The sequence below is a fragment of the Fundulus heteroclitus genome, chromosome 1, assembly GCF_011125445.2.
Source record: "Fundulus heteroclitus isolate FHET01 chromosome 1, MU-UCD_Fhet_4.1, whole genome shotgun sequence".
Lineage (NCBI taxonomy): Eukaryota > Metazoa > Chordata > Actinopteri > Cyprinodontiformes > Fundulidae > Fundulus > Fundulus heteroclitus.
This window is the reverse complement of record NC_046361.1, coordinates 10,496,138-10,509,890: the sequence shown is the minus strand read 5'-3', so window position 1 is coordinate 10,509,890 and position 13,753 is coordinate 10,496,138. Positions and strand designations below refer to the sequence as shown.

The window sequence follows — 13,753 nt, the reverse complement described above, 5'->3', positions numbered from 1 at the left end:
AATAAAGGTGGAAAACCTTTTATGACAATTTGAAGAGAGTACTGCCTAGAATATCAGTTTATTCGGATGAGTTATCATTTCCCTCTATGGAAATTAAGATCATCAATTTGAAGAAACCAGCATTTGTATTTCAAATATCGATATCAGCAGAGCTTTCATCAAAACGGTGCCCAAGGTAGCAATTAATACAAAATATTAACAGGCATCGGTTAAGAAATAAAACAATCTCACGCTGCCAGCAAGAACTACAAGATCAGCCAAATGGCCCCGTTAATTAAATTGGCTCATTGGCCAAACTAATTATGTTGCCATAAATATTCCACCAAGAGTTATTTGAAGGTTGTCGTTTAGACGGAGCCAAAACCGAGACTTAATGTCTCCCAAGGGTCCCTGCTTGTCCTTGCCTCAGGGAAGCAAGCATCTGGCTGACCCAGCCACTTAAGTGGGTCATTTCATTTAAGGGAAATCAAAAACAGAGCTCTCCATTGGTGTTTCATTGAAGATGAGAGCAGACTCAGATGTGTTATTGTACAAATCCTGCCTTCAAGAACCACTCCTCTTTGTTTGGATGTCTTTGAGAAGTCTCCAAATGAAGAGATGTTTATCTGAGACGCCTGAGCTACAACTCAGACTAGGTACCAGTGGTGCAACCCTCTGTCTGGAGCGCCTTAGAAAGTAGGCTACTGAAATGACATTAGCTTGGAGATGTTGTTCTCGCCAGGCAAATTGCCATTGGGGCCACTCAAATGAAAGTCAGTTGTTTGTTTTCACCTCGTCTGTAAGCAGTGATATGTTTCTTTCATCTATTTTTTTATGCCTTTTAATAAACCAAACCATATTAAGTAACCAAGGATAATTTAACCCATCCCGCCATGGAGTGTCGGGTGTTAAGTTGTTGTCCATATTGAGCATTTCATTTTCCCACCAGAGAGGCACCCCAAGTTATATTGAACTGCAACATCCATGTTTAAAAGTAGCTTTACCTTTTGCTTTATCTGTTGCGTTAGCGTTAGCCTAATGAAACTCTCCCCTTCTTGCGCGGCAGAGCAAACACAGCTTTGAAAGTGACCTTTGAGGTGTGCCCGGAGATGAGGAAACACATGGAGATTCTGCCGAAAAACGGCTTCATCCAGGCTCAATCAACCTTTAATGCCCAGCTGAAATTCCTGCCAAGGTAAGGACGGACACACAGAGGATGCAGTGCTAATGGAGTCACTGAAGCAGGGATAACCTTATTGTAAAGTGAGCTTGTTAAGATTCTGTTGACCTTCTATTAAAGTGCACGCTGTCTCACGTCAGAGGAGACTAATACCGAACCTGCACAGATTACAAAGATGTCAGCTCCCTGGGTTTGATTCTTTGGATTCTTTGATATTAACATACAGTTTTTCTCAGGCTAAAAGTACTTTAAAGAAGTACATGTGCATCTAGTGTTCTGAGCTGTTTATCTATTTTTCTAGTCTTGGCCCTTGAGACATGGGGCAGCTGTCGGTTTTAAAGACTTGGAGTTTCAAAATCTCTAGAACTTACTCTCATACTAGGTCAGTAAAGGTTCTGACACTTTCATCAGGTTTTATTGACCCTATAATAACACATTGCTGCCTGTCCCCCACCTGTTGCTGCGCACTACCAGTCATGTGGCTCAAAGAAGGCTGCTACACCTTTCCCTTGCTTAAAAGCAGAGACAGTAAATGTTACAGATGGCAAATATTACACTTGTAATTATCAATATGTTGCTTTATGTTTTCAGCACCAGCAGTAGTCGTTTCTTTTTGGAAAATACTAAATGGATTGAACATATAGCACTTTCAAAGTCAGACTGACCACTCACGGCATTTTTTTTGTAATACTAGAAACACTTTCACTCTGCGGCACTCTCAAAAATAAACATTCTTTCTGAACCTTGAGAACCTCTTACCAACTCATGTCTGTTGGCTACAGCTGGACTCAACAACGGGATTATCTGCCAGCTCTGCTTTTTGACAAGAAAGCAGTTTCACAAACTACATACATTAGTTACTTTGTCACAGCAGGGCCATGAAGGCTTCTGATAATGGTGTCTAATGACTTTGAAGGACCTGCTAATTCTTTCAACAACAATCCAGGCTCTATATATAGATGGAGAGGCAGGAGGTAAGCTGCGGTCTGAAAGCCAGGAGAGCGGACAGGGGACCCCCAGGGCGAATGTGAGAGGCGTGCAGTATGTAAAAACCTCCGCGTGGGCCGCAGCTCTGCCCACCCTCCTTTTTTTTTTTTTTCTTCCCTTTTCACAGTTCGGCAGCTCTGTATATTGATAGCTTGGCTGATGTGTTTTTTTTTTTCGTAAACGACGAGAACATTTTCGCTCCACTTTAAAACAGAATGTCAGCGGCTCGCGCTAGTCGTCGAACAGCGGGGGGGGACTTGAGAGGAAAGTGGGAAAATGTCAGTAATCTGTCATAGTGAATCAGCAGAGGTTTTAACGCGAGGATTAGAGGACAGCTTTGCTCGTGCTGCTGCTGCTGCTGCTGCTGTGATGGTGCGGCGTTCACAAGCAGCAACATAACTACATCTTCCACCCCCTCCCAACTCCCTCTGTATCACACTTTTTTCACTCTAGCTGCCTGTGCCTCCTGTGTTGTCTTCTCCCACTCTCTCACACATCCTTCTCTTTTTCTTGGCCTCTCACCCCTGAACTTAACTAGACTTCATTCTATTCGGGTTATGTTCTCTGTTTTTTTGCTCCGTTACTTCTCCACATACATTGTGCCTCTCCCTCTTAATATGAAACTTCTCTTAGCCTTCTCTGCATCAACCATCCACGTTAGTTTGTTTTTTTTTGTTTGTTTTTTTGCTGGCTCGGATTCAGCTTATATAACCTAAGAGACCAGGCCCACTTCACTGCTCTCTGTTGTTGTTCTGGCAGCTGTTGGTATTTTGTGATATCTGAAGTTGTAAGAACTGGAAATATCATACGCTGTATTTTATGAGCTGATTTAGTCCCAAGTTTTACTAAATATAACACGGCAGTCGTAGAATATTAGCTGGACTTATGGGAACAGAGTGATACCACGGAGTAGCCTCTAGGAAAAACCTGATGACTGAATTACTGTTTTAGATTTTAGTTACTGTGTTTTTCCTTTTTTCTGGACTTTATTTGGGGGTATTAGTGTAAAGCAGACTGCTTACAAATTCCCACACCACCTTTTCTGCTTGTAACAAATGGCATTTTTCTTTCATTTCAAACTTTGTGTTGGTTTATAAAATACAATCCAGATAAAATTCTTTGAAGCGTGTAGTTGTTGTTTTTATTTAGCTTAAGCAAATCACTATATCTGGTCTTTAAAGGTCTTTATGTGTGCTGATTAAAACAGAACAGTTCAAAGATTACACACCCGTCATTGTTTTCTTGTTTTACTTGTCATGTATGCAGGGGTGTAATGTGTAACCGTCATCTCAGAAGTGAGGGGGGCCAAATCTTTCAGAGCTCTGTCGAGTGATTCATTGTTCTCTTGCATCTCTTTTTTTTTTGTGGCTAAAGAACCACAAAATCACTAACAGCCACAGTACAGCACCAAGTCACCGATTTTAGTTCATTAAACTACTAACAAAATCTAAAGTTTTAGCTGCCAGACTCTGGTTGGGTCGGCACAGTGACCCTTGAACATCTACAGGGCAAGCAGCCAGATCACTAAGTGCCAAATGACAACACTGAACAAAGGATGCCTCCTCTCTGACTCTGCTATTTCTATGCAGCAATAGAGATTTATTTTAAATATGTGGAGAGCCATAGTGAGCACGAGTTTTGCACAGAAATGAAAGAGGATTGGGTTTATTCCTTGCATGAACTAACTAGCAGTGGATGTAACATAGGTGACAACAACATTAGTATTCTTGATAACTAGCTTGATACATGATATATTGGCATTAATTAACTAGTCATCATTTAGCTGACATCTGGATACAACAGCATTACTCAACTTACGGCACACGGTTTGTTTGGAAGAAAATAGTGCACCGATAAGAGAACTGCGCGGAACATGTCCCACGAGTACCCAGCGTCCGTTACGCCCATGCATGTCAGGCTTTCCTAGACTCTGGACAGATCCATTACAGAGCAACGCAGAACAGACCACTGTGCATACGCACTGTCAGACACATTTCTAGTGTAAATAGTAAAGTTAGGGTTAGACAATTTTAAGAGATATTAAACTCAGTAGACACCTTCTAAATCAAAGCTAGATTGTTGTTTTTTGTCCCCAATGCCAGTCCAAGTCATTTAAGATTGAACATTGACTAACACTAAGTGTTAACTACCACAAGACCAATGTAAATACAATCAATGATATGGACCTGCTACTAAACTCTGTAGCTTTAAAGCACTGTAGAATAATGCTAAATTTTGTCAGTAATGCATGCCATACAGTAGTTTGACTGTGTTCCACTTATCTAACCTACTTATGCCTTTCTATGTGCATCAATCAGTCAATCAATCTTTTTTTATAGAGAACTTCTCTATAAAATTTGTATTGCCTCAGTGAAGGCAATACAAATGCTTTGTGGAAGATTAAAAACGAGGGGGCAATGAAAATGACAAAACAAACCAAAGAGCTAATGAGGAAGTGAGTTTGGTTTGAGAGACGATCCCCAGGGATGTGATTACTTCTGGCAGCTCCCTGGGGATCCTGCTGTTCTCTTTATGTTTTGGACTTCTTAGTATTGGTTCGCCTGTTTATTACAGTATCATTTAGGGTTAAACTCCTGAGGATCCAACAGTTCGGTTAGGTTTGCACCTTTTAGTGTCTGTTAAGTCTTATTTCTGTCATTAGTTTAGTTTTCTGTTCAGTATTTATGCCAATAGTTCATTCTTTTATCTGTTAGTGTAATGAATCATTAAGGTTGAACCCAAATGTAAGCCAGACACGGAGCTGTATGTTGAGAAGGGGTTTATTAACAAAATCCAGGAGGCAAAAAGGGGAACATCAGGAAATCAAACAGAACCAGGCAGAAACTAAACAGACTAAAAAAACAGGAGGGCAAAGAACAGATCAGGCACGGACTGGCAGGAAAAAATTATAAAGGTTGGAACGTGCTTACCGCAAGCTGGCGAGAGGAAACAACACAAGACATTCTGGCAACAGACAAACAACTAAGGTAGGCTTAAATAGGCACTGGAACAGGAGAGCTGGGCGGGACTAATTAACCAAAACAGGTGGAGGTTATAAAAGGAGCATACTGACTGATTGACAATAAACCTAAGGTAGAAAACAAGACTAAACAGACACGAGCTGAAATAAAAACTAATAACAAAGGCCAGATAACTAAAACAGGCGAAGCATAAAAGGGATGACAACAACAAGGTAAACCAAAACATTACACCAACTAAACGAGGATCCAGACAAGACAGAACTCAAAACAGCCAGACAGTCAAAGACAGGAGAGAGGAGGAAAACTAAAACTAATAACATAAACCAGAACTAAACTCGGAAAAATACAGTTAGATTTGGTCCCTCTGTTAGTCAGCTGCTGTTCATTATGATTTTAGTAGATCTGTTAGATCTTTATTTTCTGTCTGCCTGTCCTTAGTTTAGTTAGGGTATTCCTTCATGTCTGGCCATTCTTACGTGTTTCCTTTAGATTCAGTTCTCCCTCTGCCCCTGCCAGTTCACGTCCCCTCCTCTCCTTCTGCCTCATTTCCTTACTCCTCTCACCTGTGTCATTTGCTCCTCCCCTATATATTCTGTCAGCCTAGCCATACCCAGTGGCCATGTCCTCCATTATGCAACCGCTGTTTTGTTTTTCACCCTCTCGTGTCCTGATCCCCTGCATCACCAGCCTGCCTGTAACTCTGTCAATAAACCACCATTCATTTCATCGTGTGGCTCCCGAGCTCTTGTCTGTGTTTTGGTCCAATCTCAACAAACCTGGCAGACGTGGAATTATAATCTGTTTTTCTGCATATGCATCCGTTTTTCCTTAACCACAACATATATTTTGTCCCCACAAAATATCAGTTTGTGCAGGGCGGCCTTACTTTGCTGCCCCTGCATGGGTTAACTAGGTAAGGAAAACTACTACACAGTTCAACAAAAAGCGCGCAAAGCTTTTTAATGTGTTTCCAGAGACGTATGTGACTTGACACAAACAGCTAAAAGCTTAGATAAATTCAAAGCTTCCTCTATTTACATTTTTTTTCTGTACTGAAAAGCCAACAATAATGTGTTTGCTCTCTGTGTTGATAGGACTTGTTAATATAGTTATAAAACACAGAGAGGTGGGGCTGCAGCAGCCAGTACAATCTCCCTTTCACTACGAGAGTAATTTTAAATTGTGAAAAACACAGATCAACCCTATGATGCCCATCGCTTATAATAATGCAGTTTTACAAACTGTGCGTGCAAAAATCGTCCATGATCTAAACAAGATTGGCAAGTGTAAAACTTAGCTGCACAGCACACAACGATTTTTTTTTTCTTTATCCAGATTAAAAGGTTAAAGTCTTTTAGGGCTTGAGGAAATACAGCAGTAAGTTATGCTGAGTGATCTCCGTATGTTGAGGGCACACAGCTTCTTAATCGGCTGGGATTTATTGTTCGGATAAATAAAAGCCTCCTCCTGTGATTCAACAGCAAGGAGGATACTGAGAAACAACACATTCGACTTAGATCCATTCTGTTATGAACAACAATGAAAAGGACCGTCGTGAACCAAAAGAAGAACCTTCAACCAAAATAGAATTACGGAGCAATTCAGTCAGAGACGGGGGGAAATAAATAATGTGTTGAGCACAACGGCAAGCTGGTTCCGTCCTTTCCCTCTGTCATGGTTGGCTCTTCTGTTCCGATCTGTTAATTTTTGCTCGGTTTCCTTTTGTTTTATGCAGTGGCAGTGTGTCATTTAAAATGGCACTGCCAATTCTCCCAGCCGGAGCACGATTGGATTTCCAAATCCTCATTATCTGCACTGGTTCCACTCACTGTCACATCCACGCACACAAGCTTACACACACACACACACACACACACACACAAGCACACATCCTTGTTTAAAATACAATGTGAGGACCATGCCTTGACTTCAATTTACTTCCATTCATTTTCATACCTTTCGATGGCCTAACCCTAACCTAAACGTAAGTGACACCTTAGTCCTAAACCCTAGCCCAGAAAAAAAGGAGACTGAAAAATGAGCAAAAAATGTTCTCACTCAGTTGCAAGTACAAGTACACGCACACACACACACACACACAGACACTCTCACACACACACAGTTAAATCTGGATTCTGAGTCATAGCTTTCATTCTTCACACAGGTGTTTGTGCCTTCTCTGCCCTCCTCGGGCTTCTGGGAGAGAGTGAGCACATTCTTGCTTCCTCCTCTGAAGGCTTGTGCTCAGGCTGCCCACATCGTTCAGCTGCCTTCTCTTGCCTCATCCCTTCTCTGCTTGTCTTCCTCCACCTTTATTTGTCACCAGCCAGCCCACACTTTTCCCTCACACATCCACAGCGTTGTTCTGTTCACTACAGAATTCCTTCTCCACGGTATCCAGAGCACCAGCTCACCTGCTGGCATCCCCTGCTAGGATTTAGATAGAAGCACTGCATGTCTCATTATGATTTTAACATTAAAATGTCCATTTCTATATTTCTGTCGGGAGCAGTTGTTAGTTGATAGTTTTTTGTTGTTTTTTTAGCTTAGTGCTGTTTTTGTTCGGCAGAGTAATCCTCACTCTTAACCTTCATTAACTTCCTTAGTTCCTTATTCAAAATGGGCAAAATAGGCACCTCCAATTGTACACAGTGCCCTGTGCAATCATTAATATAACTTGAACCGTGCCACGTTTTCACACCTTAAAATGGCAAATTCCAAATTTGGGGATTTAAATATTGCACCAACTCAGAGTGGTGAATAATTTTAAAATGGGAGGAAAATGATGCCTGATCCTCAAAATATTGTGAAAATGTGCTTTTTTATTCACCTCTCCTTGGTTAATGGTTGGTGTAACAACCTTTGCCCGTAATTACAGTTGCAAGTCTTTCTGGGCTTGTCTCCACCAGTTTTACACATTCAGAGATTGATGTTTTTGCCCATTCTTCCTATGAAAATATCCCTAAGCGAGAGAGAATCTATGAACAGCAAAGTCTCTCCACAGATTCCCACTTGGATTTAGGTCTAGGCTGTGATTTTGCTCTAAGACATTCCTTTGTAGCTCTACCTGGATGTTCGGGGTTCCTGTCTGCTGGAAGGTGAAACTTGACCCCGGACTTTTTCGTGTCTTCTTACACATTTTTTAACAGAATTGGGCTGTATTTAGCTGCATCTATTCTCCTCTTGACATGTTTGAAGAAAAGCATCCCCCCCCCACCCACGTTTCAAGGTGGGGAGGGTGTGTGTGTTGGTCAGACGGTTCAAGATTCCATCTGCCCTTCTTCTGCAGATTCAGTTTTATTTCATCAATGGCTTTCTTTTTGTCTGTACTTAAATAAATATTTATTCAGTGGACAGATTACCACCCACTCGAGCTGCGGATGTCTGCAGCTCCTCCAAAACTACCATGGAGCTCATGGCTGCTTCTCTGACTAATGCACTGCTTGCCAGTTTGGGTGGACGAATTTGTTTTAGCAAGTTTGGTCTTGTTTTTTAAGTGATAGACGGACCAGTGCTCCATGAAACATTCAAAGCTCAGGATATTGTTTTAAACCTCAACTCTGCTTTAAACTTTGGCACAACTTTATTCCTGGGCCGTCTGCTGTATTCCTTGGTCTCCATGATGCTGTTTGTTCACTGATGTTGCAAGCCTCTGATGAACATCTGCACTCTGAGATCCATTAACGCACAAGTGGGCTCGGTTGGTCCGGTAGGTGACATCTGAAGGGAAGTGTCTTTTAGGGCTATCAGAGGAAAAGGGGCCTAATGCGAAGGCTTCCCACACGTTTTAGATTTTTATTTTCTTTGAACTTCCCAGTATTGCGCTACTTTATGTAGTTCTATAACAAGCGGATCCCAATGTGAAGAAGGTCAATGGTTTTCTCTTTCTAAGGCAGTGGTGCATGCTTTGTTTCATACCCATGTGATCTGACTCATTTGATCCTGGATTTTTGACTTGAAAACAACTACCCTATATAATACACGAAGAGATCATTGCTTCCTTATTTTTTTGCTGCGTAAACCTGATGACGGGATCCTTTGAATGGGATTGCTTGCCTAGGCGGTTTAGGCGTAATCTCTGAAGAGCAGGCAGTGGGGCCAACCCCGGCAGTTCCGGCTGATAAAAGGGAGATTACAAGGATGATTTATTACAGATTACGTCGACCGGCTCTCCCCTGCTTTCTCCTGCTAGCACACTGCTCACGTCATTACCAGAAACTTTAAAAGGGGACCGGGCTTTGCATGAAAGACGGAACAAAAACGGCTAGTTTGATTCTCACCAGTCGAAAGATTTCTATCATTTTGTGCAATTTCTAACCCTAACCCTAACCCTCAGTCATAAATGTTAAAGCCTCTTGATCTGTTTGTAAACCCGTGCGTAATCACGTTATTTAATGGTAAAATATATTCCACTACTGTATTATTTGAGTCACTCTAAAGGAGGCACTACTCTGATAAATGCGTATTCAAATTTTTATCATTCATCACAAATGGTCCTAACCTTTGGGATTACACAGGATTTTACAGAGGAGCATGGATGCATTATGGTTTTTATTCGGGACACTCTGGAGAAATGTTTTGTGCTTCTAAAATTCCAACTATCTCCATGTACTTATGTCTTCCACGAATCTAAAGCATACCATTAAAAGACTAAGAAAAAAAAGAGAATTATTGTGGATAATCTGGCAATGAGAGGAGGAGCACACAAGACAAATCTGTGCAGGACACCGGCAAATCTGTAGCACAAATTCTCCCGAACATATGGGCCCGGCGACGCCCCACCAGGCTTTTCCACTCGGACCTGCCAAGCTAATTCAAGAGTGACTCTCCAGCAGCGACGCTATTAGTGGGCAGAACAAGAGGGCTTCTTTAAATATACCCTCTGTCCTCGTTTGTCAAGTATTGAAAGGGGGAGGGGGATCAGCTTGTAATTGCTGAGATTTCATTTTGCCAGGAGAGGAAGTGACCTTATTGGCTTTGGGGACGTTGTTGTTGTTGTTGTTGTAGAACAGAAGGATTGCAGTACTGGTGAGGGATGGAAAATGTGAGACGCAAACCTGCTCAGCTGATAGTAAAGCAGCTGCTTTTTATGGTGGTTAACTCTCTAAACATGTGGGCAGCATTTAAACTCCCAACATTAATAGTTCCAGCCAGCATTAAGAGCCTTTTGAGAGACAGCCGGGGGAAAAAAAGGCAACGGAAGCAAAAGCGAGAATGAAGACGATTGATACTGCTATACAAAGGAAAAATGTCATATATATATATATATATATATATATATATATATATATATATATATATATATATATATATATATATATATATATATATATATATATACACACAGTGTATATGTTATCATGGGAGACGCTGTCAACTCTTGCTGAGACTGAAGGACTGGGGTTTTACATAAGCCCGTGTATGACTGCTGGTCCTCTTTGAATCATACTTACGTCTCTCATCACCATGGCTACAACCTACAGTAGTGTGGAGGCGCACTCTTCATCTCTCCCCTGCTTTCTCTGGCAATCCGATCCTACAGTCGTGGGTTACAGTAGCGCAGCGGGTCTTCAGGGTCTGAATCTGAATGTACCCCTGACAAGCTCCAGAGCGGTTCACGGCTTTTGACTCCTGAGGTCTGGCATCTGTACGGGAAAAAAAAAAAAAAAAAAACATATGCGGGTAAAATCACTATTGTACTCATTGCTTTTATGCATTTATTAGTTCCTTGCTCTGCTTTGCTCATGACTATAAAAAGCACAGCTTTATATACACGACTCCATTCTCACACTGCCCCCCCCCCCCCCTTTTCTCTACCGTCTCCTTAGACAATCCCTGTCCAAAGATGCGGAGAATTTCTTTGACAGTGACACAGGAGTCCTGGAGGTTCCGATGACAGTGCAAGTAGCAGGGCAGGTATGTTATCATATTTTACAAGTCACATTCATTTCACAGGAAGCCTGAGGAGAGCGCGCCTACCATGTAAGCGGGCTGCTTGAGTCCTACTTTGCGACAAACAGAAGCAGCGCCACTGAAGGTTGTAACCTATTTTGCTGGTAACAAGCTAAAATTATCTCCTGCCCTCAAGGCCCAGTTACTCCACAGGCGCTAATAAGCCGAGCATAAAGGTTACCCCACATTGTTCCACTGAAAATGCCTTCATTTGCTTCAAACGAGCATGCAGCTGAATGCGCGTATTTCCTTCTTCATAACGAGGCTAAAAATGACATTTTTTAGACATCCTTTGTGTTTGGTATCACACACAAGTTTTAATACTTTGATGTTCATGAGCCACATCCATCATGGCTACAAAAGAAGGACCCAGAGAGAGACATTTATGTTTCTTCACTATTGTAGTTTGGACATAAGCCAAAAGTGTGAACATAATTAAATAGAAAAGGGAAATAAAGTGTTGTGTTACATGTTATAAAGATACAAGATGGTATCTTTCCTTCTAGTTCTCCTTAACCAAACTTTAAAATAATGTTTCTGTTGCTAGTTCTGCAGAATGAAATGCATTAATAATTTATAAGAAAACGTATTTTCAAAAGAAATTCTGTCTGCAACATGTAAACCGAGCTCTGCAAAGGTTTGAACTACTGGAAGGCTTCTTTTGTGTTATGCTCTTTCCACACTTTCAATAAACAAAGCAATCCCTGCTTAATGAGGCCGTCGCCTTCTTGTTGTTAGGGGGTGAGGTGCTTCCTCTAATGACCGCAGCTCCTCTTTTTCTTTTTCTTCATCTGCAGGCCTAGCTGAATGTCACCAGGATTTCCTCAGATGAATAGGATTTTTAATATTCGTCGACACGTTTGTCTTTAAACATTAAGAGTTTGGTGTCTGGTGCATTGCTATGTGATGAAAAGTGGCTTTTACTTCCGTTTTTTATACTGTGTTAACCATCGGCTAGATCATGATGGGGATAGATCTTTGTAACATTGATTTATTTATAGTTACACACCTAAAAAGTAGAGCTGCACAATAATATCACAATCATCATCGCTACATCCATGTGTGCTCTATCGAGGTTGCAAAGGACTGCTCGGATGTAATATTTGGTGAGATACTACATTTTAAGTGTCATTTATGCAAACTCTGCGTGGCAGTAATACATCTGGCCCGTTGATGCCTCACTGGGTGTAAATTATAGAGGCTGAGACCCTGAGACGTGGCCACATTCTGATGAAGGAACCAAAAAGCGAGATGTGGGTCAATTATAATCAATATCAGCTTTACTATATTACATAATAACGTCTTTCTCGGGATGGTGCAGCTCTCCTAACAATACTGAACTCCTTTCTTAGACTTTCTTTTAACCTTCATTCATTTTTACAAGGTTTCTTTCAGCTGCCCCATCTGTGGTGGGCTTTAACAGAAAGGGTGAACTGCTGTAGTTAGTGTTGCTGCTCTGTTGTTGTTGTTTTTTTCCTTTGTGGGCGGGGGGTTAAAGATGTGACTGTTTTGCCTTTTTCTTTGTTTATACTAACTGATATACACTGACAATAAAAAAACACACAGCTGAATCTAGAGATGGAGATTACCACAAAACCTTGTAACATAAAATACTCTAAATAGCACTCTTAAGGAAAAAGGCTGTTGAGTGATGCACTACAGTAGTTGGGTCGATGACATCACAAGAGGCACAATAATCAGGCCGATCAGCTGACATAAGCAAAAATTTAAGTAGACGAGCAACTTGACTGATTTTGCCAGACACTTTTAAATTATTTCCAGTTACATTTGACTTGCAAGATGATCAACATAAATAGTTTGAATCTTATATCCCTGCAGCCACGGTGCACACTGCAGTAGGGGGTGAAGCTGAAGCAAAACAGTAGCAGTACTAATGATCATCTTCAAAATCTGGTTTTAAGCTCCTCTTATTTCTGTCTAAATTTGCTGTTTGGGTTAATTTTGCTTCATATTGCCCGTCTTAAATTAGTAAATCATATATCCTCCTTGTAATAATCCAGTACAGTTCAGCATACAGTCTGAATTCATGACGCTTTAGGGTGACCAAAACAATCTTTCTCTCTCTGACTGCAGCCTGGTGGGAGCTTTTTGACTTCCTACATCCCTCCGGTGTTGACTGCAATGATGGCAATGGTGTAGGCTGCACTGCAGACGCATGCATGACGGGGCTAATTGGTAGTCTACCTGCTTGCTGATCATGTTCAGCAGAAGAAGTAGTGGGTGAAACAGCCGATCTGCATAAAACATCAGATCGGCTTCTTAACAGAACAAATCAAGCACGTCCTATGGTTTCTAACACAATTCAGCTCCAAATGAAGGCTGAAGATCTAAGATTATGGCATCAAAAAGCTCATTTCTGGGTGGGTAGTTCTTATGTTGATTAAATGATGATTTACAATAACACAGGGAAAAAATATACTATAAGTGTCTAAAGTGGGCATCTCTCAAAATGCTGGATACACTTAAAAGGAAAAGTTTAAACTTTTTCACTCCCTGATTTATAGAAGCCACAGATCGGAGTCACAATGATCTGTGTTTTCTGACTTTGTGGAAGCGCAGGTGGGAATTTGTTATTCTGATTAGCAATATAATATGTACTATAAAAATATGGAATGACATCCTGGTTAATTGTTTCTATTCCTTTAGCATGTTG

The 13,753-nt window shown here is 41.2% G+C and overlaps 1 protein-coding gene across 1 annotated transcript in view; it reads left to right on the top strand.

Moving 5' to 3' along the window:
• cfap74 (cilia and flagella associated protein 74) overlaps positions 1 to 13,753 on the top strand; it is a 66,017-nt gene that overhangs the window by 38,199 nt on the left and 14,065 nt on the right. The window contains exons 22-23 of the mRNA XM_036142518.1: positions 1,046 to 1,174; positions 10,956 to 11,043. Of these exons, the coding sequence (XP_035998411.1) occupies positions 1,046 to 1,174; positions 10,956 to 11,043 (217 nt within the window). The remainder of the gene's footprint in view (positions 1 to 1,045; positions 1,175 to 10,955; positions 11,044 to 13,753) is intronic.